The 26,286-nt window shown below is 40.2% G+C and overlaps 1 protein-coding gene across 1 annotated transcript in view; it reads right to left on the bottom strand.

Moving 5' to 3' along the window:
- SKAP2 (src kinase associated phosphoprotein 2) overlaps positions 1-26,286 on the bottom strand; it is a 100,964-nt gene that overhangs the window by 3,533 nt on the left and 71,145 nt on the right. Inside the window, exons 10-12 of the mRNA XM_081833822.1 lie at positions 18,155-18,238; positions 12,083-12,195; positions 556-657 (exon numbers count right to left, since the gene is read on the bottom strand). Of these exons, the coding sequence (XP_081689948.1) occupies positions 565-657; positions 12,083-12,195; positions 18,155-18,238 (290 nt within the window). The 3' untranslated portion in view covers positions 556-564. The remainder of the gene's footprint in view (positions 1-555; positions 658-12,082; positions 12,196-18,154; positions 18,239-26,286) is intronic.

The following is a 26,286-nucleotide window of genomic DNA, read 5'->3' on the forward strand; positions in this document are numbered from 1 at the left end:
GTATGATATTGTTACAACTAAAAATATTAACACTAGTTCCTTTGAGAAGAAGTGGGGAATAGAATTATGATTACTGTTATGGTTACCATTATTAGAATTAAAGTTTACTAAATTTACAGGTGATGCTTCTTCCTCTGTTTAAAAAGGGAACCTCTGTGGAAAATAAGAAGAAGGACAAGACTGCATAGGGAATCAAGTGTTCAGTTTACTGGTCTGTATGCCACTTATGTCGTGGCAGCAAGAGCCTCATCCTGCAGAAAGAAAATCCTGCTTCAACATTACATCTGTAGGGACCCTCAAAAAATTGAGGCTGAAATATGGTGAGTCACCCGGGAAGGATGGGACGCATTGTGGAAGACGTATTTCCTCCCATTATACAATAGTTTATTTTATTTCACTTAAAACTACACTACAGGTCCATTTTTTATTTTGTTTTATTTGCTGCAGTCTTTATTAACAGAACTCCAGCGAAGATTCCTGGAAAAGAAATCTGTATGAAACAGAGAGCAAGGAACATATAAGCCATTACAGAAGATTGAATTAAAATGTACTTACCCGGGCCTCTCAAATATCATACATCTCCATTATGTAGGCTCTAGGCACCAAGCCAATGGTTCCTTTCATTTCTCCTACCCACCAGCCAAATCTACCGTACTCCTAATTGAAAACAATATGCAATATTAACCTTTAGTCTGATATAAATGCAATAGAGTTTTTGCATGTGACTCCTTAGGTTTCCTCCTTATATACAGTTACAAAAGCATGAATGGAAAATTAAAACATTAAGGAATTGCGTGTGTATGTGTTTCTGAAGCACTTGAAATGCAGTTAAGCAAAACAGGAAATTACATTTTTAAAGACTATCTGTTACTACGTCCTAGAGAGAGAGACAGCGAGAAAGAGAGACGAGAGAAATACTAACTACCTATAGCAAGCCAAAATTCACTCAATGAGCAATACAGAATGTGATTGTCCTAATGTCTTGTTTTGTAGAGTTTGTATATACGTCTAGTTGTTGTTTTTAACAGTAATATCCAAACCATGCAGTCTTCATTGGCCTTATTTCATTCCTGGTTACCCACTTGGCTTTTGCTCAGTTAATGGTTCCCCTTGAACTTGCTGGTTTTGCCTGCTTTGCTCCCCTCCCCCCCCCCCCGCTAGTTTGAAGGAGAAATAAACCAACAATCTCTGGCTCAGCATTACGTCTAGATCATTTCACGCCAAGCACATCACGATCTGGAGCGAAGGTTTGTTCTTGGCTTACTAACTGTGGTTTGAACAAAACATACTAAAAACCCAGGATTGGATGGACACAATACTAACCAAGAGATCATGGTTTGTGTCTCCCACACTCAAACAGGGAGCAGCAAAGTCAGCAAGATCAGGAAATCATTAACTGTGGTTTACTGTATTGTGTGAACTGGGCCATTGTGTGTTGTGTGTTTTGGTTTGGTATTATCACTGGTATACTACTACTTCTTCTTCTTCTTCTTCTTCTTCTTCTTCTTCTTCTTCTTCTTCTTTTGCATTACGGGTCATGAGGCTCATGGGGTGAATTCCCCTAGAGTCAGGGAGCCTTACTCTGCCTTCTTTTTACATTCTTTCATCCAAAACCATATCAACAGCTGACATTTGAAAACTAATACTTTATAATAAGGTATGGCGATCAGCTGGGAGCCATTCAGTAACGCAGTCTTGAGCTGTAAAGAACCTTGGTTAGTTAAGTTCACATATATGCCAAGTTAAGTTGACGTAGAGGGGCGATGCTCCCCACACACAGCCTCCATCCCTTCTCAGAATTCACCATTGCTTTATGCGGAAAATTCTATCACAGTTCTCATATGCCTGACAGGTGACTAATGCATTTTGGTTTGAAATTTGCTTAGGCGTAGCGAGATAAATCTGGAACAAAACAAGTATATGATAGTTTAAGGAAATAATATTTTCCAAAAGCAATACCAAGTAAGAGCATTGTGGGATCCAAATTTAATTTCTGTCCCTCTGAGGTAAATGTTGTTAAGATCAATCCTAACAGCAGCTCAATAACTTCCAGCTGCTGAAATTGCCCCTTCATACGCTGCGTGGAGCAGGCAGCAGTATGAAAACAGAGAGCTCATTCCAAAATCAGGCTGACAGTGACCACATGAGGGAAGAGGAAAGCCGAAACACAGAGAGACTTTGATATAGGAGAGAGCGTCAACCTTCTGCTGCAAATGTAGAGAATTTCTGCAGAATAAAGCAAGCTGTTTTCTACCTGAATCTAAGCATTGGTGGCATTCTGAATTGATTCCGGCATGTATGTGAGATGCAAATTTTACCTGTCCTTTTCTACAGATTATATAAAAAGGATCAAAATTATACCCAACCCTTACAGGGATTTCTTCAACAATCTGGTTCACTCATGCCATATATATTATCCCCAAAGTCCATATACTTCCCACCCCAATTCATCCATCTCTCATAAATGCACGTCTCCCAGTCACTTCCACCCATGAGCCTGGATTGTGCTGTTCAAACAATCCAAACTACACCTTGCTTCCTGAAATATGCCGACTTTTTTTCCATTTTCAAAGGGCTTCTCCTTAATTTATAATTTGACATTAACTGTTTAGTGTGAAAGCAGAGGAACTTCTTCTGCAGGATTTGTCAAGTCTGAATCTGTCAAGTTATGGTCCTGGTGCCTCTTTTTAAATTTAAAAATTTAGATGTGGAGGGGGGAAGAATCAATGAAATCAAGGCTATTAATGGCTACTCAGGTCGGTGGGTAGAGTCCAATGCTCAGATTCTGCTTTGGGGCTTCTTATGGACATCTGTTTGGCCACTGTGGGAAGAGCATGTTGGAACAGATGGGCCATTGGACTAACCCAGCAGGATCTTCCTTTGCTCTCAGATAAAAAGATGTATTCTGGCTAGGATGTGGTTATACAGGATGTTTTACACGTTTTACACATAAGTGTAAGTGTGTGTATGGTTGTGTGTGCATGCATGCGAGCCCACACAGTAATACCCTAACATAAACAAGATGGCAGAGTTTTCATGATGGACGCAATCTTTTATTTTATGCCTAACTTTGCCTGGATGTTAAAAACAAATACGCTAAGCACGCTAATTTATCTGAGCACCTACAACGAGAAGCATGCCCAGGCTCTGCTTCGGAAGCCCTGCACCTTCAGGGGAACAAGAGAAGTCCCAAGGCAGAAGTGGGATTTCGCTTTTACCCATTGGAGTGAATGATGCTGGTTCATCAGCGCATACAGCAACCAGGCCAACGACTCTCCTGCTGCAGTTTCGAAACGATTGTTCTGGGGCCAAAACCCTTAAAGGCAAAGAGGAGCTTTGCCGCCTCACCAGGGGTTCAGATGTTCCAGCTGTGTGTGTGTGTTTAATAAACACATGTTTCATCCCACATTAGGCTGCTTAAATATACAATCCATGTCCCTGCAGACTTAAAGAGCGAGCAATCACTCACAGTGCCAGCCCTCACCTGTGCGGTAGGGAATGGTGCCAAGAAAGCTTTCCCAAAAAATAAGAGAAAAAGGAGAAAGTCGGGGGGGCGGACCACTTTCTGAACACTAGCCGTAGAAATCGTTCATAGATGGGGCAGGGAGCAAAACATGAGGTTTGTGGAAGGCTGCTTTAGTTAAGTGATCATTAAAGGCTTTTACGACTAATGGCAGAGAATAAAAGCAGTCTCCTAAATTACAGAATGGAAATATCCCATGCAGACATTTCAGGAACTTGGAAATAACACGTATTTTGCAGTGGTTGGGTGAAAAGAAGGCTGCTTCAGAAGAATCCAATTAAATTAAATTTAAAACCAAATTTCTCCTCCTTTTTGAAAACAATTTCTAGCTGCTAGGAATATACAGTTTAATGCACTTGCGTGAAGCTAAACTTGAAGATGAAGTGGCTGGTGATGTAACAGTCTAGTAAGCTAATTTATGGATTGGCTGCAGACATCGGCCCAGGAAGAGGCAGAAGCCTGCAACCCAGATGCTTTTATTTTATCATTACTATTCTTGGTATGAGCCTCACGAGCAACATGAATCCCAATTAGAGCATTTGTAGTATAAGCAAGTAGGAATGAAAACACAGGCCCCGCTTGATTGGGAACGCCATATTTTAACCTTCGGCTGGAGTCGTTATTGCAGAGACCTCTTTCTAACCGGTTAATGTATTTACATCTCTCTCTCTCTTTTTTAAAGAGTGCTTCTGACTTTCATATGCACACAAAAAACAATTTGATCCTGCTCTTAGAGCTCTGTTACAGATACATTACTTACAAGTGACTCTAAAGGTAATTGATTCGGGCTACTCTGAGAGTCATATATGCTAGTTATTGAACTAGCACACACATATGGAATAAAAAAGCCTTAACATTCACCTCCAGGGAAAATATAAGCATTAGGGCAATTCATATATTCTAGGTTCCTTGAAAACCAACAAGCTGCCATGCCATGCATTTTGATTCACGGCTTGGGGGTCCTGCGTAAGTGGAAAAGCACATAGGCTTGTGCAAGGCAGCCCCTCCTTGTTCCCCTGTGCCGCACATCCCACTGTGAGGGTCTGTCATGGGCAGGGGAATGCAGTGATGGCGAGCCAGCAAAGCTCTGTTGCACAATCAGAGATCAGCTCAATCTACTCCGGATTCAGCCATTTATTATTTGTACATCAACTCAGCAAACAACAAAATATGACTGATTGCTTTATATCATAATGCAGGTAAGACGCATGTAGCCACTCCTTCATAACTAAATGCTAGGAGACAAAATAATTTATGCTATGGAACAGCTCCATCTCATTCAGGAGATTGCAAAGATTCTTGCAACACTGCCAACAGCAACGCTCTGTTCATTATTGGGAGGTCTCTCGAATTTAAAAGCCAGTCTTTATCCTACAGCCAGTGAATGACAGCATCAATCAGCAAATTATTTAATATTTGTGGGGAAACAGCACCGTGAGAGCCTGTTGTGTAAGCTGCTTATTTATACCTTATTCAGGTATGAATAAGCCTACTATCTGGTATTCCTCAGCATATGTAGGTGGAGAGTGTATTCTTCCCACCAGCTCCAGTTTGGGCAATTGACTCCACTTCAGAGAGACTGATAAAATAATGAAGAGTCCTTTAATCTGCAGGAAACCATTCCAGTCAATTTATAAGAAATATTGCATTCCTTTGTAGGATGTGTAATTATTTTCTATTAATCATGCGCTATAAAGCTACATGATGTGGTTATTCTGTTATCGCTAGGAAGAGGCCTGCAGTCAGCTCCTGACAATGTTAGGTAATTATGAACACAAAGCTTCTTTCTCTTTCTGTAGAAATGCTATCAAGATCCAGGAGCACTGTAATGCTTTATTGTATGAAAATAACACTCGGAAGAAATTAAAGAGCCACATAATGAATGGCTTAAAGGCAAATGTGTGCATGGCCGGGAGACGAGGAGGGAGGGAGGGAAGGCAGAAAAAAATACTTTAAAATTTTGTGGAAGGAAAACTATAAAGGCACAACCATCAGTGACGTTTTCGAAATAAGCCATGCACCCAAATTTCGTCTGGAACTATTAGCTATCCTTCCTGAAGCACTTAATGCAAGTATCTGGCTACCTGAAATTATAGCTGTGAGTCAGAACACAGTTACAACTGCTTAAATCTCAGTGACATATATTTATTGGTTTATTTAAAGATCAATTTATTTCTACTCCTGCGGCTCAGCCCTAAAAACGGTTCCCAGAGCAGCTCACAAAGATCAGTAATCTGTAAGCCCTTGCTTATCATTAGACAGAAGACAGAAGGGAAGGATTGGGAGGAAAGCAAATTTAGGCCCTGGATCTTAAGTACAACCTTCTACCTGGAATGGAAACAGTTCAAAAGAAGGAGGAGGAGTCAAAAGTTGTTGGTCTTTGGGCAGAGCCAATAGGATGATCCTGCTTCCCTCCTCTTGCTCAGCTGCTGCCCAATGGAAAGCAGCTGATGCAAGTGACAAGGGAGTTTTTAGCTGGCTTAATTTCGTGTAGGATTTTGCCGCAAACTTCAGTACAATCAGAATCTCGCTAATATAACAGAACTAAATAAACAAGCAACACTAACGATAAAGTAGTTTTTAAAAAAGAAATGGCATGTGCTTTTTTAGTATAATAGAAATTGCAGGTTTTCTACAATTACCACCAAAAAAAAAGGTTCACGTGGATGAATATAGGAAGATTTACGTAGCAACTCTTTAACATAAAACTAAAATGCGCACTAGGCAACAGAGACCCTGATCTTACGAAGGTTACCCAAGTAGATAAAATGAATTGAGTATCTTTGAAGAATTTGTCCCGGACACACAAAATCCCATCATTTGCCTTCATAATATGAATTTCCAGAGCCTTCTCTCTGCAGGCAGGTGCGAGGGTGTGTATAAGGCAACTCAACAGAAAAATGCAGAACACGACATTTTATGTTACTAAGTTGCTGAAGTCACAAGTAGCTTAAGTTAATATACTCAGTTTGTGATTCAAACTATACTGTGGTTTGAAATGCATGGGAAAAGAGCTGCTGGGTGGACGGCCCTGACTTCCAGCCAAGGCATTGGTTTAGATTGCCTTTTCAAACTGTCTAACTCTTTGATGCTGTGACTCAAAGAGCTCATCAAAAGCCTTTTGATTATACAACCCTCTCACACCCTGTAACACCTGAGTATGAACTTGCCCATCAAAAACTTCCTAAACTTGAGAAGTCCATGCCAGAAAACAGGGGTTCTGGTCTTCCCTTCTCCTTGTTTTGTAAACTTTCTTCTTAAAACTCTTTTACTTGCTTTATACTTCTGAGCATGCATCTCTGGTGGTACAGAGGACTGCTAAACAGTAGCGTACCAGACACAGTGAGTTTGAATGGAATCTAAATGGCTAAGCTTGAGGTTGAAGCGATTTACAGCTATGATTCAAACTCATACAGGAGCCCCGGAAAAGTTGGTTGCTCTATTATTATTATTATTATTATTATTATTATTATTATTATTATTATTTTTAAGAGCAGCGGAAACAGAGAGATCGCAACAACACAATTCAATCACTCCGTGGCTGAGTGGCACTGAAGTTTTAAACCAGGTCCAAGAGAAACCCTGTCCACTGACATGCACTAGATTCTGTGCTGAACTATTTTGATACAAAATTTGATACATCCCAAGTCTAGATTGGATTTAGTAAAGCAACACATTAAGATCAACTCTAAGTATCTTTTTACAGTTTATAGAAGTATCTTTCTGCAACGTGTGATTTGTACACAGTTGTTTTTAACCAAGTTTCAAACCAGCAGTCAGTTCAATAGCACAGAAATATCAAATATTATCTATGTATATATCTAAAAAAAATGTTGATGAAATACATAACCTACAGATATATTCCAGAATAAGTGGATAATGGGCATTATGCCTGCTATTATACAATACAAACCTGGATTTCTAGCTCTGATATAACTGGAAGTGAAAGACTGTAAACTATTTTAATAGATTTTTGTTTGCTTTGCTGGACAAAGTTGCTGGTTAAGAGAAGGGTTTTGTTTTTCCCTAAAACTACTTTGGTCATTACTGTGTACTTCTACTACTAAAACAGGAAGACAATGTTGAGCATATTTTTCGTTTATAAGCAAAAGCTCCAAAAAGATGTTCAAGCAGAGTTGAGCCTATACTTCATTTTTTAAGGATAGCTAGCCTTGTGGTACATGGACATGTGCTGAATTAGAAACAGGAAATAAGCAGCAATAATAATTTCTAAACTATGGCACACATCATCCCAGTAAATGTTATTGATTGCTCTGAAAATAGGAGTGTATAAGTCTGGGTTGGCAGAATATCTGGCTATAAGGCTAGAATAAGGCTATATTCTGCCTGAATCCAGATTTGTGTTATAAAAAGAATAAGGAGGGGCCTGCTAATATACTTGACATAATCATTTGCACCTGGCACATAAAATTATGCCATTCTACAATATGAAATTATCTCATAACAAGATAGCGCACACCCTCCTTACTGCATAATGTGGGCCACAGTGTCCCTAACAAAGGCTTGGAGCAAAATGAAGACTTGCACATTTCTATCAAAAGTTTATGTTTACAGCTGAAGAGTCCATGCTGCAGGTATTTTGGAGCATGCAGCTTGTGAAAAGAACAACAGGATCTGGCACTAAGCAATCTTTTTCTAAATGAAAAGTTTTTTATTCCTAAAACGATGTTCCTTTAGGGTCCCCAAAACCTACATTGTAATTTATATTCCTATTTTAAACCTGGTTCTAAAATTTAGCCAAAAGTAGGGGAGAAAGATTCCTTTAAAAAAAAAAAAAAAAGTTAGTTACAATATTTCAAAAGTGAATACTGATCCTCCCCCCTTGTTAGAATCCTCAGTACTGTAAACAACAAATTACATTATGGAGGTAGGAAACCATCTGAAGATTTCTTTTTTCTTGCATAAAAGTCAGGATAAAGCAAACACAAAGTATTAACTAACAACACAACACTTTATGGTACTGGGCATGAGATCAGAAACATATGGGAGCCTGCGTGCAGTCAGAATGCTCCTATATAATATTGCTATTAAGTTTAAAATCAAAAAGATGATAGGGGAAGAAGGAGACTATAACCCTGCGAACTTTACACATACAGGAAATATATGTGAAAACACAGAATATAAACCTCTGTAGTACTAAAAGGCATTTAAGACCAGTCTTGTGCCCAGTTGCAGTTGCCACTGTTTGCAATAAGATATTAACAAGATGCACAAACAAGAGTGAAAAGTTGAAGTGTGTGATCCGTTTCGAAACCTACGTAAGATCCTACTGCTTCCATACTTAAAGTGAAGTTGTTTCCAAATATTTCTTTAAGGGAAGGGAGGAATTTGTCAAGACATGGTTAGGAAAAATAATTTTGTTGATCATATTTTAGGAACAACACCCACCCACAAGGATGTTACTGGCAGAAGCACCAAAGGTATGTTTCAGCTCGTTTCATAACTGGTCTTGCTGTTATTTAAATTTCCTCTGCTGAAATGCTTTCTGCCTTCACAAGTACTTTATCTTTCAGCTCACATTGCATTCTTCCCACAACATATAATACTTACCTTTAATTCCTTATCAGCAGAATAAGATTTCCTGAGGATTAATGTCAAGGGGGGCTGATATACGATCAGAAAGTAATAAGCAATAGCTGAGATCAAGCCAAAGTTGAAATTTATGACACCATTTTGGAACTGCAGACATTAACGTCTCCCAACACCTGCATCTCTCATTTTCAACCACTAGATGGTGTAAAAAAATGTTTCTTTAAAAAACAAAAAACTGCCAAAGAATCATCCAAGTGCCATAAAACTGAAGCACCAATTTAGAGGGTTAAGAAGTATTTGTTCAAATCCTTCAGCTTAAGCTGTTGTGGATTATATTTTACTGTGTTTATATTCTTAACAAACCCTTTGTCTGGCTGGTAAATCAGTTAGACCTTGAACAGTAGAGGCAGATTATTCCCTAGTGTTTTACTTTCCAAAGTCCCTGAATTCAATGCTGACTAGAGACCTCACTTTGCTGAAATAGCAGCAGTCAACAGCCAAAAGCGTGTTGAATTTTCATCAAATTTCTTTCGAAAATTGGAGGGGCAAATTCTGAACATAAAACTTCCATAGATCGGGAGCAGCTACAACTGATCAAAACCAAGGTGTAAACTTTTTCAGCAGGGGGCCAGTCCAATGTCCCTCATACCATGTGGGGGGCCAGACTATATTTTGGAGAAATAAATGAACAGATTCCTATGCCCCACAAATAACCCAGAGATGTATTTTAAATGAAAGCATACATTCTACTCATGTAAAAACACCAGGCAGGCCCCACAAATAACCCAGAGATGCATTTTAAATAAAAGGACACATTCTACTCATGTAAAAATACCAGGCAGGACCCACAAATAACCCAGAGATGCATTTTAAATAAAAGGACACATTCTACTCAAGTAAAAACACACTGGTTCCCAGACCATCGGCAGGCAAGTGATTGGGCTGGATCTGGCCCCCGGGCCTTAGTTTGCCTACCCATGGTGTAGAAAATAGATAGATGATACATAGGTAGGTAGGTAGGTAGGTAGGTAGATGAATCAAGATGCTACATAGGATTGAAGGGAAAGAGAAGGAATGTTTGCTCCACCTTGTGTTTCTTTGCAAAGTGGAATGCTTTCAGTTCTGGGTCAAATGAACCACGAATTTGACTGGTGAAAATCAAGATGCAATTCCTTGTAGGAATGTTTAAAGAGCTGTAGCTGTTTAACATGTTAGTTAACTCACTTAAGAGAAAAGTACAGTAAGTTGGTGCTATAAAATAAAAGTGTAAGGCTGCAATTGTGCACCGTTTCTTGGGAATAAGCTCTGTCGGAATACAATGGGCCTTACATCCAGAAAAGCATGGACAGGATTACAGAGCACGGCCACACACCTGGAAGCTAGCTACTGCATTTAACAAAGCAAAAAGAGTGGATTAGATATGCCCGGTCTGGAGCTAAATTCCTGCTGCACCAAGGATTTAGCAGGTGTGCCTGGGAAGGAACTAGTTCCCCATCTGTAAAATGGGAATAAGGATGACCTAACTCTCATAGTGTTCTGAGGGCAGCTGTGCAACAGAGATATTGTAAATCATTATTATTAAGTTATTTTGTTACATCAATAACAAAGCAGAAGAGGTACACTTAGTTCTAATGAAACACATCTATTTAATTAGAAATCCTTTGCACTTTACAGGCGTGGGAAAGGCATGGTAGGCTTGCCACTTTTGTTCTGGCAAAATACAGGACAGGACAGGGCGGGGCGGTTGGGAGGCAATTTTTTTTTTCATCTGGTGCTGAAGTGACTTCAAAGCAATCCATTACAATATACTGCAGCCTATCACAATGGCCCCTCTGAAATTTGTCTGTCTGTCTGTCTGTCTGTCTCTCCCTCTCTCTCACACACAAATTTGTAAATCTGTCTGTGCTTGGCTACCCAGAGCTTAAATACATGACCTTTCCATACCCTTTCAAAAACATGCATTTGGAGAGGTTCCCTAACCTGGGGTGAGAGAGAGAGAGAGAGAGAGAGAGAGAGAGAGAGAGAGAGAGAGAGAACCTGAAATACAGGACAAAACTTTATCAATACAGGATGTAACATTTTACATTGAAATATGGGACAATCCTGTATTATACAGGAAGAGGTGGCAACCCTAGCAAGAGTATGCTATGAATATTAGCTTGCCAGTTCTACAGACAGCAAGGATGGGATCAAGAAGCAATTGCTCAAAGTATCGCCAGGTGTCCAGGCCACAGCCATGGCTCATTGTCAGGGTTGCCCCTCTAGTTTCTGCAGAGCAAGAACTGAACATTTTCTGGAAAGGGGGTCTGCTCATTTGTGGAGGAATTGAGGGGGGAAACGACTCTTAAGTGAGACTAACTGCATAATTCCGTACACGGCTCAAAAATAAAGTCCTGTTCTGTTTGCAACTTAGAGGCACTGTTACAGTGATCTACTTTCCAGAATAGTTACATGTTGCAAGAACGAAATATTAGTTTGATGCATACTGACATTAATTCTGCCTCCTTCAGTAAATGCAGGGGGGAAATTGCACTTTTGCAGAGTGATTAACAGAAAAGAGAGGGAGGGGAAGCAATGTATGGAAAGTCAACTGAATCTGTAAACACACACACACACACACAGCCGCTGGTTACTGCTGTGATATGAAAACAATTCCAAAAATTCTGAGTTCAGCACATGCAAGAACTGCCAAGGAAGAGGATGTAACTTGTACGCACACAGGAGTTGACAAAGCTAACTTTTACATGCAATTAAGTGCATTGTCTCCGAGGGAAGCAGAGATAAACATGCTTTAAAGACAATTCCTGTTGCACAATACCACTTCAGATGTGATTACATTCCATTGACAAAATAATTAATGGGCAAGGAACTTCTGACGGAACGTGAAGGATGTAAAGGAAATGCCAATTTCCCGACACCCTTGAAAGCTGCACGCTTTTTTTCTTTTCTTTTTTCTTTACTTCAGCTATCTCCTCGTACCTATCTATTCTCGGTAGGATACAGTACCTTGCTGAGAATGTAGATAGCGTCTCCACGTTTGAATGTCAGCTCATCAGGAACATCACTGGTACAGTCCCACATACCTTGATAGAAATTAGCATAATCGGTTTTTTTACTGCCTGGGGAAGGAAGAGGTGAATACATTAGATTTGTCAGCATATGTGATCTGGGGTTTTGTTATCAAGGTTACAAATACACCACCGCTCAAAAAACCCCAAAGATCGACCGAGAAACATTTTCCAACTTTCTTTTCTGTCGTAGGAAACCACCCCTTCGTCTCGTAAGTACTACAGCAAGCATGAAAAACAAGTTCCATTTCTTGCAGTCGTCAAACATGTAGTCACATTTATTTATCTTTTTTTTAAAAAACAAGTTATTGCCATGGAGTTGCACATCACAGATCTGCTACTTTATTTCACGCAAGCAGCTATGTGTTTTCCCATAGAATAGGGGTAAGATGGCTGCTTACCCCATAGAATAGAGGTAAGAAAACCTGTGACAACAGGGCAAAACAAGCACTTTGCAGCTCTCCATGTCTTTCTCCTGAAAAAGACAAACTTCCCCTCTGAAAACTTCTCCCTTTTTTGAGGGCTAAAGCTGAAATATTGTCACGTCGGTAGAGCTAACCTTGCTGAAGTTGCATTTTAAAAAAATATTTGTGTCAGCACCAGCTTAGGACATTAAGTTCCGGCTAAATATGCAACACACACCACAGCCGTAAACTCATCCTTCTAAGAACATAAGCACAATGAATGTGCTGCATTCAAACTGCCATACAGACCATTAACTGATTGATTATTTTAGCACTGTTTGCTCTGTAATGCCACCATAACACAGTAATAAATGCTTTGTCATATGCTTGCCATACAGAGAAGCACTTACTGGAGCACAGAAATTCCATGCGGTTGAAATACTTGGGAAGCTTCTGTGAACACAGGAAGCTATTTCCTGTTTGCGATTCTGTAGGAAGCGCATCGGCCGAGTTTAACACAGCAAGAATGCAAGAAGCCCCGATGAGGCAAGCGGGGAACATTATGCTCACAAGACCCACAACAGATGCGAGTGTGCTAATAATCTGCATCTTTCAATTCAGAGATAAGCACTCCAGATTTAATCGGATTAAGGGAACGCTGTCTTCATTTTGTTACAGATGCAACAAAACTGCCATACTGAGAATCACGAAAGCGATCCAGCGACACTCTCAAGAACTCAAAAATCATTATTTATATCCCTCCACATACAATTGTGTATAATTAATGGTTATCACATCTGTAAAAAAAGCTGCGCACTGCATTTCAGAAAGCGGCACGGTTTTCTAATCATGACGGTGATCTACATTTAATCCCCTCCAGTATTAAGATGTCATAATAATATCTTCCAATGCTACATTCAGCTCAGCTCATGGAAAGTCATAGGCAGATGTTTCCCTGATCTGCATTCGACTCGAGGCAGCATTTCCATTTTCATCACGTGGCCTGAATTCTAAACAGAACCGGCTTAACTTCTGTTGTAAAACGCTAGAGGGCACTCAGGGCGGCAGTCTGCACAGTGAGTGGGATTGTGCATGCACCACTTATTTTTAGCCATTTCTTTTTTCCTCCCCCACCCCCATAAGCAATTTGCTTGTTCTGTGTTAAATACCTATATCATATTTCATTAGGATATTTTAATAGCTTATAAATGTAGAGGGGGGGGGGGAGAAATCTGATTTGTGGAATGTAGTTCCTATTCCCCGCCTCGCCAAAATCGTAAAATAAGAGTCTTAAAAATAAGGTGGTTGGGCTTGATAACGCCTGCATTTATTATCTTGCATTTAATCATTCCCAACAGGGTTCTAGAGCTGCTACAATATGCCGTTGCTTTCTACACAAAATGTCTCACAGCGATGCACGCTTGCAAAAGCGTACATACAAATTAACATTGAAAAGATTAAACAACACCAGTAACTAAAAATGTTCAAGCTAAAATATTTTAAGAAGGGAGAATCCTATCCTACTATAATAAGGTGAACACCAATACAGATAAGGGTATATCTGTATTGATAGATATCGAGGTTTGATATCGAGATCAATATCAACTAGTTCTTATCTGAAATCAGAATACAGAATCATAGCCTCATAGAACTGGAAGGGACCCTGAGAGTCATCCAGTCCAACTAAATGTAAACTTGGCTCCATGAATGTAACAATATTATTAACTGCGGCTTTATCATTTTCAAATTTTTATTATTTTAAATTTGTTCTGCCCTTTATGATGATTTAAGGTGATTTTGGATACAGCCGTCGAATGTTTAATAGTGATTATTTTTTTTAAAGATATCTTTTTTATCTTCAACATCGTATCCTTCTGTACAGAGATTGCAAGGCATTTACCTACTAAGAATGTAAAAAATTGCTCTCAGTAAATTGAATTCTGACAGAGAGTTAGAATTCAGTGCCAAAACCGAAGACCAAGCGGGCAAAGCTGCTGTACAGTTATTTGGATTACAGACCCAACGTTAACAGGATTTGACAGTCAAAACCTATGCTTGTCTACTCAGGAGGGCCAGAGTTCAGTAAGAATTACTCCCCCGCATGCCTATCTAAAAGCCACATTTGTCCATGAGGGGACTGTAGCACAAGTAAGGAATTGCTTGTGATCAACACATGATGCCTGGTTGTTCAAGCCACACAGGTATACAAATAGAAAACTCTATATATTTTATTGTTGGAAGGTGGGGGGAGTTTTAATCTGAAAAACATCTTACATTCTTAAGTAAGGTTAGAACAAGTTCATGTCATGTGATCCATAGTAAGGCCGAAATATTCTTTGCCAATTCACGACCCTACATAACAAACAAACTTCTAGCATTACATGTTTAACCGTCCAGAGAGGATCAGAGGTCACTGCCGTACTAAAGTGTTAGAACCATTGCTTGAAATGAATTTCACGTCAGGGAATAATTATTATGGTTCTTTATTTCAAGGATATTGTATGAAACGTACTTATATTTATAGGTTCGCTCATAAAAATTTAAGACCATGCTAACAAAGGAAAACAGTAATATTTCACGATGGGGGCAGGTCACTTTTTCAGCACAGAGACTGCTGGAAACATGAACTACGTTGTCTATTATTTATGTGCAATAGCCGTCATTTGCATAGAATTTGCATGACTGTCAGGGCACAGCTGTTGCAGAAACTGCCACTCTGGGACAACTGTACAATTTCTGACGTGGGAGTTAAAAGCTCGGAGGATGCTTTGTAAGTTACAATCACTTTGGAAATATTGAAGTTTCAACTCCTTAAAGACTTAGCAAGTGGGGGAAAATGGTTTGCCCCCATATATACACAAAGAGACTTGTGAGGAAGAGCTAAAAGCATTGTGGAGGGTAGCGGTGAGGAAAAGGCAAGGGGAGTTCATGACCGAAGTTAATAAAATTATGTATAGTGAGGAGGGAGGGGAGAAGACTTCTTCATCCTCTCTCATAACTAGAGCAGAACCTGAAGCCAGAAAATGAAATGAACAGCAGGTTTAGGACAGGCAAGAGAAAGTCATCACTCGGACATCACACTAAACCGTAGTTTAGCATGAAAATAATGAACCATGGAATATGCTCCTCTGCTGTGCCAAGATGTTCACTATCGATTTAGATTAACCCTAGCTTGTTGTGTTGCCTGAACCTGACAAATGGTGCTTAATCTTAACTATGGTTTGTTAAAAACAAGCCAACTTCAAACCATGGTTTATGAAGGTAGCTTGTCTAATAAAACAATAACATTAACCACGGCTTTTAGTGTTTGGAAAATAAGATGAACTGATGCTTACTGGGGCGAAGCATTATCTAGACCTATTTCAATCTGGGTAACACCACAGGAAGACTATCACTTTTATGCCCCGTTGCTGGAAGCTACTGTGGGAAACAAGATCTTGGATTAGGCTTTGATCTGATCCTGCAGGCTTTCTAATGTGAACAAAGAAAAGGTAATTTGGCCACATGTTGCAACAAATATGTGTTAATCCCATCCTTTCCCACTGTCAAATCCCTTTGGACTGTTCCCAGCACTATAGTTCACGTCAACAAAACCCAAATGTAAAGAAGAAATCCTAAAAGGTTCTCAAAATAACCCAACTGCAAGGAATAGATTGCATTCAAGTTTGGGCCTACTACACATGCCAGAACTTTTAAAATTCTTCAACTTCGTGAGTTCTATAAAGAAACTTGTAACTTTAGAACTTGATAACTTTATCAGGATTCATTTGAACAAACATCCTGAACGTTGCATACAGAGCCTAGAAGTTAAGAGGCAATTGTGGTATGGCAGTTTCCCAGCACAGCCTTCATGTGAAAGGGATGGTATTTTATTATTAAACTGATTTGTGTTCAAAGTTTACTAAGGCTCTAATCCCTAGGAGTCCAGGCATCTGACCACTGGGCCCATCCAACTCAATATTGTCTACACAACTCAATATCGTCCACCCTGATTGGTAGCAGCTCTGCAGGGTTTCAGGGAGGAGTCTTTCCCAGCCCAACTTGAAGATGCACCTTTACCAGGGAGTAAGCCCTGTCAAACATGTTGTGACTTCCTTATGAGTAAACATGCATAGGAGAGGCTACAGTTTTAGAAAAGATTCTGGCACTCGCTTTATAATGGCTGAGAAACGGGGCTGGCCTACATCGCATTAATTTGGGAACGTGTCTATTTACTGGAAAGCTTCCGTGATCCCGTTGCCAAGGTTACGCTGAGAATTTTTTTTTTTTTTAATGCTTGTTTTGTAGTGGTCCACTCTGACAGCAACATCTGATGACTCACCCCATTGTTTCCTGTGCACGGCAAACCCAAACCCAAACTGTCTACAACAACCTGCTCAGATAGCTTCCTGTGAGAGGCCGGAAATCAGGCCTGTTTCCTCTCCACACACTATATGAGGAAGGGCACAGCTAAGACGCTTCCTGAACACACTCCTCGTCCACCCTTTCTGTGACAGCCGTGGAAGAATGATGTGGAGCAATATGACGAGAAAGATAACCCTAGGGCTCATTCCTTTGTAGGGCCCAGCTGCAACACTGAGCCACTTGCTCAGCTGGTGTCTGGGGTGTAAAGAACTGTCCTGATAAGGGACAAGCTCTGGTTTTCGAAGTTAAAAACAACACGGAGCTCAAAGTGGCAAGAGAGTGAGCTCCCAAAGTAGAGGTTGAGTTGATTTTTAAGAGAGGAAAAGAAGGCTGCTCCTAACCCAAGGGCTTCATATGCTGTGTCCAGTCCCCACCCTGCTCTCCCAAGTGTAGTGCTAATTTGCACGGGGCAAGTTGCCAAGGCACAGCGGAGAGAGGCCATTCTTCACGGCACTTCGTGTCCTTTTCTGATTTTTTTATGCTGCCGTCACTTTTCCATTCTGCTGTCACCGAGCACCGGCATTTCTTAGCCCAGTTCATTTGCTTTCTGTGGTATAATCATATGCAATGAAGATATGCATGGCCAACATTTAAACAGGCTGCAGATCAATTAGTGGTCTTAAGTTTATCTGATTTTTATCAAAGAAGACAGAGCTGTGGGTCGATTGTCAGAGCCTGTGTCAAGATGACCTTTTCAGAGACGTCTACATTGCTGGTCCCCTGGGCAACTTGTTGTCCCCTGTTAGTCTCTGAATGACAGAAGTCTGTTCTGCTCAAGCACAAAGTATACACAGATGTCTATATTACATTCTTATAGGTTTGACAGGAACTGCATGTTGTATCTATAAACTGTCCTTTAGCAGTGACACTTCCTCAATGATGATAAGCTAATTTATGCAGCTAAATCTCCTTTGTGAAGAAATGAAAGCTAATTGAGTCATTACAAAGTAATTCAGGAAGGAATACCTTGTATAAATTGGCTTACTTTATAAATCCTTCTCAAGCGATTTTCATGCATCCTAAATGGTGCTATTCAGATTCCGCCGCCCCCCCCCCTTTCTCCTGCCATAAGAAATCAGTTAAACTTTCAGAAACTTCAAGGCTTTTATCTGTGCCGAGGGCTGGGATGGGCGAGAGGCAAACACCAAAAAGTAAACGTAAAGCAATGGAGGCAAAACACAGGCTGGGAATCCAAAAGGTACCTGAAGGATTGTTAAGGTTCTCTTGGCTCGGTTTCCTTGACTCTTCAGCCTTCACTGGCACTTTGGCCGGTGCTTCTTCTTCTTCTGCAGACACAAGCAATACGTTGAACAAACATGTTAGTCTACAGGAATTATAGCCCACGACAGTTTAGAAAATACAGAGTGTGGCTGAGGCGGCGTAAATTTTGTCTGTCAAGGAGGCCACAAAGTCAGCACACACAGCAGGGTTGAAATACGGTCAAGCACTTGGATGTCCCTCTTAAAAACAAACACCCCAGTTTTGAACTAGAAATATAACTCGAGTGCCTTTAGATCCAATCCTTCTCCTCCGAAGCAAAGAGAAGGCGACTTGAAGAGTCATTATCACTGGTTGGCTTCTCTAGTTCCAGCGCTGACACAGGTTTTTGATGTAATGAAGCTCCCCACAAGGCGATACTTCTCACATCGTTTTCACAACGCCACCATATTGCTGTTAAGTTCGCCTTCATACAGTGAAAGCTAGTAGCATATCAAGGCAGTGCTGTGCCAAGCCATTTTTCCAGAAGCAGAGCTCACATAGCATCCTCTGCACTGAGGGAAACCAATTCAGTGGACCAATTCAGACACTCATTCCTGACCCTTCTCAATTCTCCACACTGCCACGGCCCCATTGTGCTCCCTGAAGGAAGTTGTTATATGACAGGGCCTATCCTGCATCAAGGAGACAGGCTTGAAAATCACAGTTCTCCCTGATAAAATCTAAGGTATCACCATATGCAACAAGGTTCACCACATAAAGAGTATGCAATTAAGTCAACAAGAGCTAACATTTTCATTTCAAAAGGGAAAGCCTAAAAGCTTAATGGGCTCTAAGAAAACAAAAAACAAAGCAAAAGCGGTTGAAACTAATTTACTCTTTTTTGTGCCACTGATTCATACATTGTCAAAGCAATTTAGCTGCTGCTAAACTATGGCCACATTCACACCATTTTAAGCATTTTAGTCTATTTAACACAGCCCGATTGATTAAACATAACCACAGCAGAAATCCTAGAACTGAGAAAACAAAGCAGCAAGTATTCTGACCAAATAATAATAATAATAATAATAATAATAATTTATTATTTCTACCCCGCCCATCCAGCTGGGTCTCCCCAGCCACTCTGGGCAGCTTCCAACAGGTTAAAAATACATTAAAACATCAGTTATTAAAAACTTCCCTAAACATGGCTGCATCTTTACACCAAGTCTGAAACTCAATAAGGAAGGAGCCAACCATACCTTTAGGATGGTTTTGGCCAATGTGGTCCCCAGATGATGTTGTTGAACTCCAGCTCCCATCAGCTACAGCCAATATGGCCAATGCTCAAGGAAAAAGGAAGTGGTAGTCCAACAAAATCTGGGGACACTGTGGCTGCTCTTGCATAAGCCTCAGCCTGGCATCCCAGGAGCAGTGTGCACATACCACACCACATACCTAATGCTTCAGGGGTAAGAAGACCCCATCGTTCAGAAGTACCCCAATTACTTCAGATCACAAGGTTGCTTTAACTATCACTACAACCTCTGCACCCAGATTCATTTTGTTGAACCCTACGTACCCAACCACAGTTACCAGACACTGTCTCATGACACAACCCTACTCCTGGATTAACAGAGGATTTAAAAAAAAAAGTAAAGTAAATTGGGTGACAGCATGTTGTTGACTTCTCATTTCAAACTGATGAATAGAGATTTTTAGCAGCCATGAGACCACTCATCTATTTAGACATGTTTTGCACTTGTCAAATGCATGCAAGGCAGAGTACCAGTTCATAATACCTGCTCCACAACACCCCAAAAAGAAGAAGAAGAGGAGGAGGTGGAGGAGGAGGAGGAGGAGGAGGAGGAGGAGTTTGGATTTGATATCCCGCTTTATCACTACCCGAAGGAGTCTCAAAGCAGCTAACATTCTCCTTTCCCTTCCTCCCCCACAACAAACACTCTGTGAGGTGGAGTGGGGCTGAGAGACTTCAAAGAAGTGTGACCAGCCCAAGGTCACCCAGCAGCTGCATGTGGAGGAGCGGAGAAGCAAACCCGGTTCCCCAGATTACGAATCTACCGCTCTTAACCACTACACCACACTGGCTCTCAAGAGGCTGGTTATGTGCTGCTTACCCACAGAAAGCAGCAATTGTAGTTTGGATGTTAAGGGCACAGATTACTCAACATAGCAGCTTTGTAGATCTCAATTCCACTATCCAACGTAGACAGATTTTATGTTGGTACAAGACTCCACAAGAAAGCCAGAATGGGTAGATTTGTTATGGAAACCATATTTAGACTGACATAGCACATTCAAGGTTCAGCTGGGGCCAATATGTTGTCCTGGGATTTGGAAATAAACCCACTTGCAATTGCCGTTCGGCCACAAAGCTCACTGGGTGGCCAAGGGCAAGAGAACAACTAGATAAGGATTTTGTACAGATAAAATGACATCACTTCATACAAGGGAAAGTGCTAGGGGAATGATGATGAGTGGATACAGTTTCCTTTTACCACACATTTTAGAAGGCTAAGACACAAAGACAAGAAAAGAAATGTCTTTCTATATACTGTTAGGGGCACCAGGAGGCACTCTCATCCTATGGCTTATATCCAAGGAACAAACATGCCCTGTTAGTTATCTCTCCTTTCCACTCGGTATCACTGTTCCTAATTATGTTACACTGCATAAGCATCTGTTAATATGCAGCACACTGGAGGGAAAAAGCTTTTCCTAATAAACCCTATAAAACTATTCTACTGCGGTATCAAGGCCAACAGTTCTCACCAGCTTTAAGTTTCTCCAGAACTGGAGAGGGTAAAAACTTTTACAATATTTGAATTTAACTAAGGAGACTAGTGTTTCAAAAATGCTGATCTAGCCCTCTCTTCCACTGCCCCAATTCACCCGTAGTAGTAGTAGTAGTAGTAGTAGTAGTAGTAATAATAATAATAATAATAATAATAATAATAATAATAATAATAATTTATTTATACCCTGCCCATCTGACTGAGTTTCCCCAGCCTCTCTGGGCGGCTTCCAACCGAGCGTTAAAAATAATACAGCATTAAATATTAAAAACTTCCCTAAACAGGGCTGCCTTCAGATGTCTTTTAAAGATAAGATAGCTACTTATTTCCTTCACATCTGAAGGGAGGGTGTTCCACAGGATGGGCGCCACTACCGAGAAGGCCCTCTGCCTAGTTCTCTGTAACCTCACTTCTCACAGTGAGGGAACCGCCAGAAGGTCCTCGGAGCTGGACCTCAGTGTCTGGGCTGAACGATGGGGGTGGAGACACTCCTTCAGGTATACAGGACCGAGGCCGTTTAGGGCTTTAAAGGTCAACACCAACACTTTGAATTGTGCTCGGAAACGTACTGGGAGCCAATGCAGATCTCTCAGAACCGGTGTTATGTGGTCCCGGCAGCCACTCCCAGTCACCAGTCTAGCTGCCACATTCTGGATTAATTGCAGTTTCAAGGTCACCTTCTAAGGTAGCCCCACGTAGAGCACATTGCAGTAGTCCAAGCGGGAGATAACTAGAGCATGCACCACTCTGGCAAGACAGTCCGCAGGCAGGTAGGGTCTCAGCCTGCGTACCAGCAACTTTTAAACAAATTAGTGCAGATTTCTCAGATGTTAGATTCCAAATCGCCTCGTCCCTGCCAGAATGGTCAAAAATCAGGGATGATATGAGCTCAACATCCTGTGGAGGTCCCCCTCCCTGACATAGATGGTGATTTTCAGTTCAACACAAGGAACTGTAGATGACTACATAAAGGACAACAGGTCTCTTCCTTTCTTATGAGAAAAATTATATGATCTAAATTTTGATAGAGGCCAGCAGATCACAGACTATGTTGCTTTTTTTCATCAGATGCATGAAGCCCATCTTCCTGGGTACACTACAGTAGTTATAAACAGGGGAGCAAAACTACCATGAAAGACAAGTAGAAATATCTTGTGACTATGGATGGAGAAAGAATTTGTTTGGTCCACTTTTTGCAATAGACTAAACCCAATCTCAAACTCCAGAATTTGCTTGCAGATTGGAATGTAGCTCCCAACTGGATTGCAGACTTTTCCAGATTTTGCAATGCATTTTTGGCAGACCAAACAGGTATTTTATTTATTTAGTGCATAAACTGTATATACCACTTGGCTGTAGAAAAGAACTCAGAGTGGTATACAAGATGCATATTTTACTGGTGAATGTGCTGAGAAGCATCTACTTCATGCAAAAAGTGTGCACAAAATGCATATAATGGAACTGAATGACTAGAATGCTACAAATATAGTTAACTGAAATAAAAAGCAAAAATCATATCAGGTAGTTGTTGTTTTGTTAATGTCCCAAGTTAGTTTTCTAGAGCGTACTTCTGTCACGAGATCAGTTATGCCCAAGATAAAGATGTATTTGAAGTAAGCAATTCAGTTTAGATTCCCGTCAAAAGCTCTAGTATTCATTACTAAGACACCTCCATAAGCCCTTATTAATAACATGGCTAATCACAAACAAGCACTGTATTGTGCTATGCTAGCTAAGAGACACCATGTCATTGCACAATATTAATTAATACCTTAGATAACAACAGTTTGTGGGTTAATATATTCTACTCAATACTTTTAGCAACAGTAAACACAAACAGCTGAGCTATGCAGTAAAATCCATCAAGCAACACAGATGGTTATAAGGTTTTCATTATGTGGTTTCCATAGCAATCATCTTGCAAATCTGGAAGATCCTTGCAAATAAGCAGCTTGTATTTACATGCCTTTCAGCCGCACTGTGGAAGTCTTCAACACATAGAGTTGCTATTCCAATCGCATTAGAAGGGTCATTGGGATAAATTTTGATCAGCCACTACTACTGCTGATTTTTAAGACAATTTGCCTTTGTAAGAAAAATGCATTGGTCAATAATTTCATGCCTGTAGTGTATAAAGGTGCATTTTTATTTTTATTTGAAAGCTCAGTGTCATCTCAGCCACTTTAAGAAGTACTCAATTTTTTGTTTCAAAACTGATCATACTAGAGAAGGGAGAGCCTTCTCGGGAGTAGCACCCCAGCTTTGGAACTCCCTCCGCTCTGAGATACAGCTGGCACAGATGTTGCTGAGTTAAAGATCTGGTCATTTGTCCAGATTCTGCTTTGCTGGAGCTCTGGGTAGGGCCTGAGAACAGAAGAGTGACCAAGACTGCCTCTCTCGTGTCCTCATTGAACAAACTGTTTGCATGCGCAACACTTCCAAGAGCCCATTCTCCTCAGCTAACTGCAAAGACTTCTGGGGGTGGGGTGGGGGGAAGCAGACAGGTGCTACCTTGGTAAATAAGTACAAAACCTTCTAAATTACACGAAGGGTGATACAACAGGACACACCTAAATCTATTTTATGTCAGGTCCAATGCAACAGCAGCTATTTCATAGCTGCAGTTAAAAATATTGTGCTTGTTTACTCTCAAGTTGTAATTTTCTGGATGGCTGTTATGACAAATGGCTATTGGAAAAGTGCTTTTGCTCATCCTGTAAAAGAGTTGTAGAGGATATTATCATCACCGTATCAGTAGCTTTTTACAAAAAATAAAGTGTCAAAGCAACTAAACAGGATAAAATACTACAGATAAAAGCAAAAAACAGACTATTTAAAGCAATGAATAATGCAAAGTAATGCTCATCCAATAACATAATAACGAGGAGAAATCCAACTCACCCCACTAAAACATTAGTACCACCATAGAGGCCATATTAGTTAGCCAAGGCCTAAATGAATAGAAATTTCTTAGTCTGGTGCTTAAAAACCCAGCCTGTTTTCCTCAGGAGAGCATCCCACATTGTTCACTATATCAATGTCCTTTTTATAAAGATCCTCATAACAAATATTTCTCACACCTACCGAGTTTCTGTATTTTTTGCTCTTTGGCCATGAAAACTATGTTGCTTTGCAATTATACCTCATTTGCATTGGAAGGCAGTTTATGAAGGACTAAATTTGTGGTTCAAATCCCAATGCTCTTGATGTTATGTTATGGCTAAACAAATACAAACTATTGCCCACAAGAAAGCCAGAGTCTCTTCATCCTTCCCTAATTTCCAAGGTAATAAAATATTTCCCCAATATTTCAGACATTGATTTCCCCTCTAAGGAAAGTTAAATTACATATATAAATATGTAACATTAAACCACCATTTAGAATTAAGTTTCACTGCCACTCGTTTTGTGGATAAATTAACAAAAATTTAATCCTGTTAGTGTAAATAGATTTGAGAGTCCACTTAGTTGTGTGTGTGTGTGTGTGTGTGTGTGTGTGTATCAAACACATAAACATCTACGCAACATTGTTTTTTGGTGTGTTCTGATTTAAGTGGGATTATTTCTAGGCTTGCATACTCTAACTGTTCAGAAACCAATGGTTTTATTTTGTGTACCTATGTAAAAGGGACATTAAATCTTATCATCTTGTTTTAAAAAGGCCCTGAACGTGTTAGAGTTATAAATCTAGACACACACACACACTTATGGTTCTCTGTCTCTTTCATTTCCAAGGGGTAAAGAGGACGAGTGTGTGGCAAAACGTAGGAGGCTCAGGAAACACTAAACTTCAGAGTGACTGCCACAGCTCTCTGTGGGTGGCCAGAGATCTGCAACATTTCCATGGACAACTTAGACCATCAGCAGGCATGGTTAGTCTCAACTCCTGCTGGCTTCGCAGGGTGGCACATCTTTTGAAAAAGCAATCAGCGGGGATTTGAATAAAGCATTTCCTGGCACTTCCTGAAATGATTTCCCCCTGTAAGACAATAATTTGGTCCTACATAAGGAAAGCAGAGTTAATTAAACAAAGTCAAGAAAAAGGTGACTGCTGAGAGAGGTCAGATGGGGTGGGTGGGTTGGATTAAAATAAGGGGAAAAAATAAAGAAGAGGAAACCTGCCATGTAGTAATTATTTACCCATGAAACAGCTTTACGTAAAATGCCTTTGTTCAGTTCTTCTATGTTGTATACACTTGAAGAAAGAAAGCACCCATAAAATTAAGTCAAAGCAAACACCTGTTCTTTGAGCACACTACTCCTCTCCTTGTTTAATGCAAAAAAGTCAGAGAAGCAAATTCATGAAAAATGAAGTTAGTCTTGACCTTACTACTTTCAGAAGACATCTCAACATTTGCAGCAGCTTTTAAGAAATCTTGTAGAACTCATTATTTTATGCTGAACATCTCAAGAGTTAAAGTGAACACTCATGTGAAAAATGTGAATTAAGCCAAAGGAAAAACACATTGAAGTCCCTTTGGTTCCGATGATACAGGGAGGGAAGCACCATTTTTTAACTTCCTTATTCAAAAGTAAAATCATGTTAATAGCTTATAGTGAGCTCATGCCAAACAATTACAGTGGCACCTTGGTTTACGAACTTAAATACACTATTATTAAATACAAACTTAATATATTCTTAAACCAAAGCATTCTTAAACCAAGGTGTGCTTTCCTATAGCAGCGGGAGACTCAATTTACAAATGAAACACACTCAACATGTTCTGCTTCCAAGGCAAAGTTCACAAACCAAATCACCTACTTCCGGGTTTGCAGCATTCTTAATCCAAGTTGTTCATAAACTAAGCTGTTCTTAAACCAAGGTACCACTGTAGTCTGTAGCAGTCTGTTGCAGCAAGCAACAAATTCTTGTGGCACCTTAAAGTCTTAACTAATTTATTGTGGCGTTAGTCTAAAGCAGGAGGAGGAAGATGTACGCTCACACAAAATGGAAAACAGTTGCCTCTGTTATTGTTGGTGTGGACAACAAAATACATTCTGAGGTAAACAAGGAAGTTAGAAGAGAGAATATATACTTATTGAAGCATACTGACAATTGGAAAGACCTGAGGCAACAGGTCTTTGCCTCGACTCTTTTTGAGCATCCTTATCAACACCTTCTGCTAGAGACAGACTAGCAATACTGAGATGAATAAAGAATGGCTCCTGACTGAGTTCTAGAAAGACCACACATGGAAACAGATCAAGACACAAAGAACTGGAGATACCACAAGTAACACCGGGGACTCTCTGCTAACATGCACACAAATCCTAATCTAAACACTTCCTAAATCAATAGGGACCATAAACGCTTAACT

Source organism: Podarcis erhardii (genome assembly GCF_964252035.2).
Source record: "Podarcis erhardii genome assembly, chromosome: 12".
Taxonomy (NCBI): domain Eukaryota; kingdom Metazoa; phylum Chordata; class Lepidosauria; order Squamata; family Lacertidae; genus Podarcis; species Podarcis erhardii.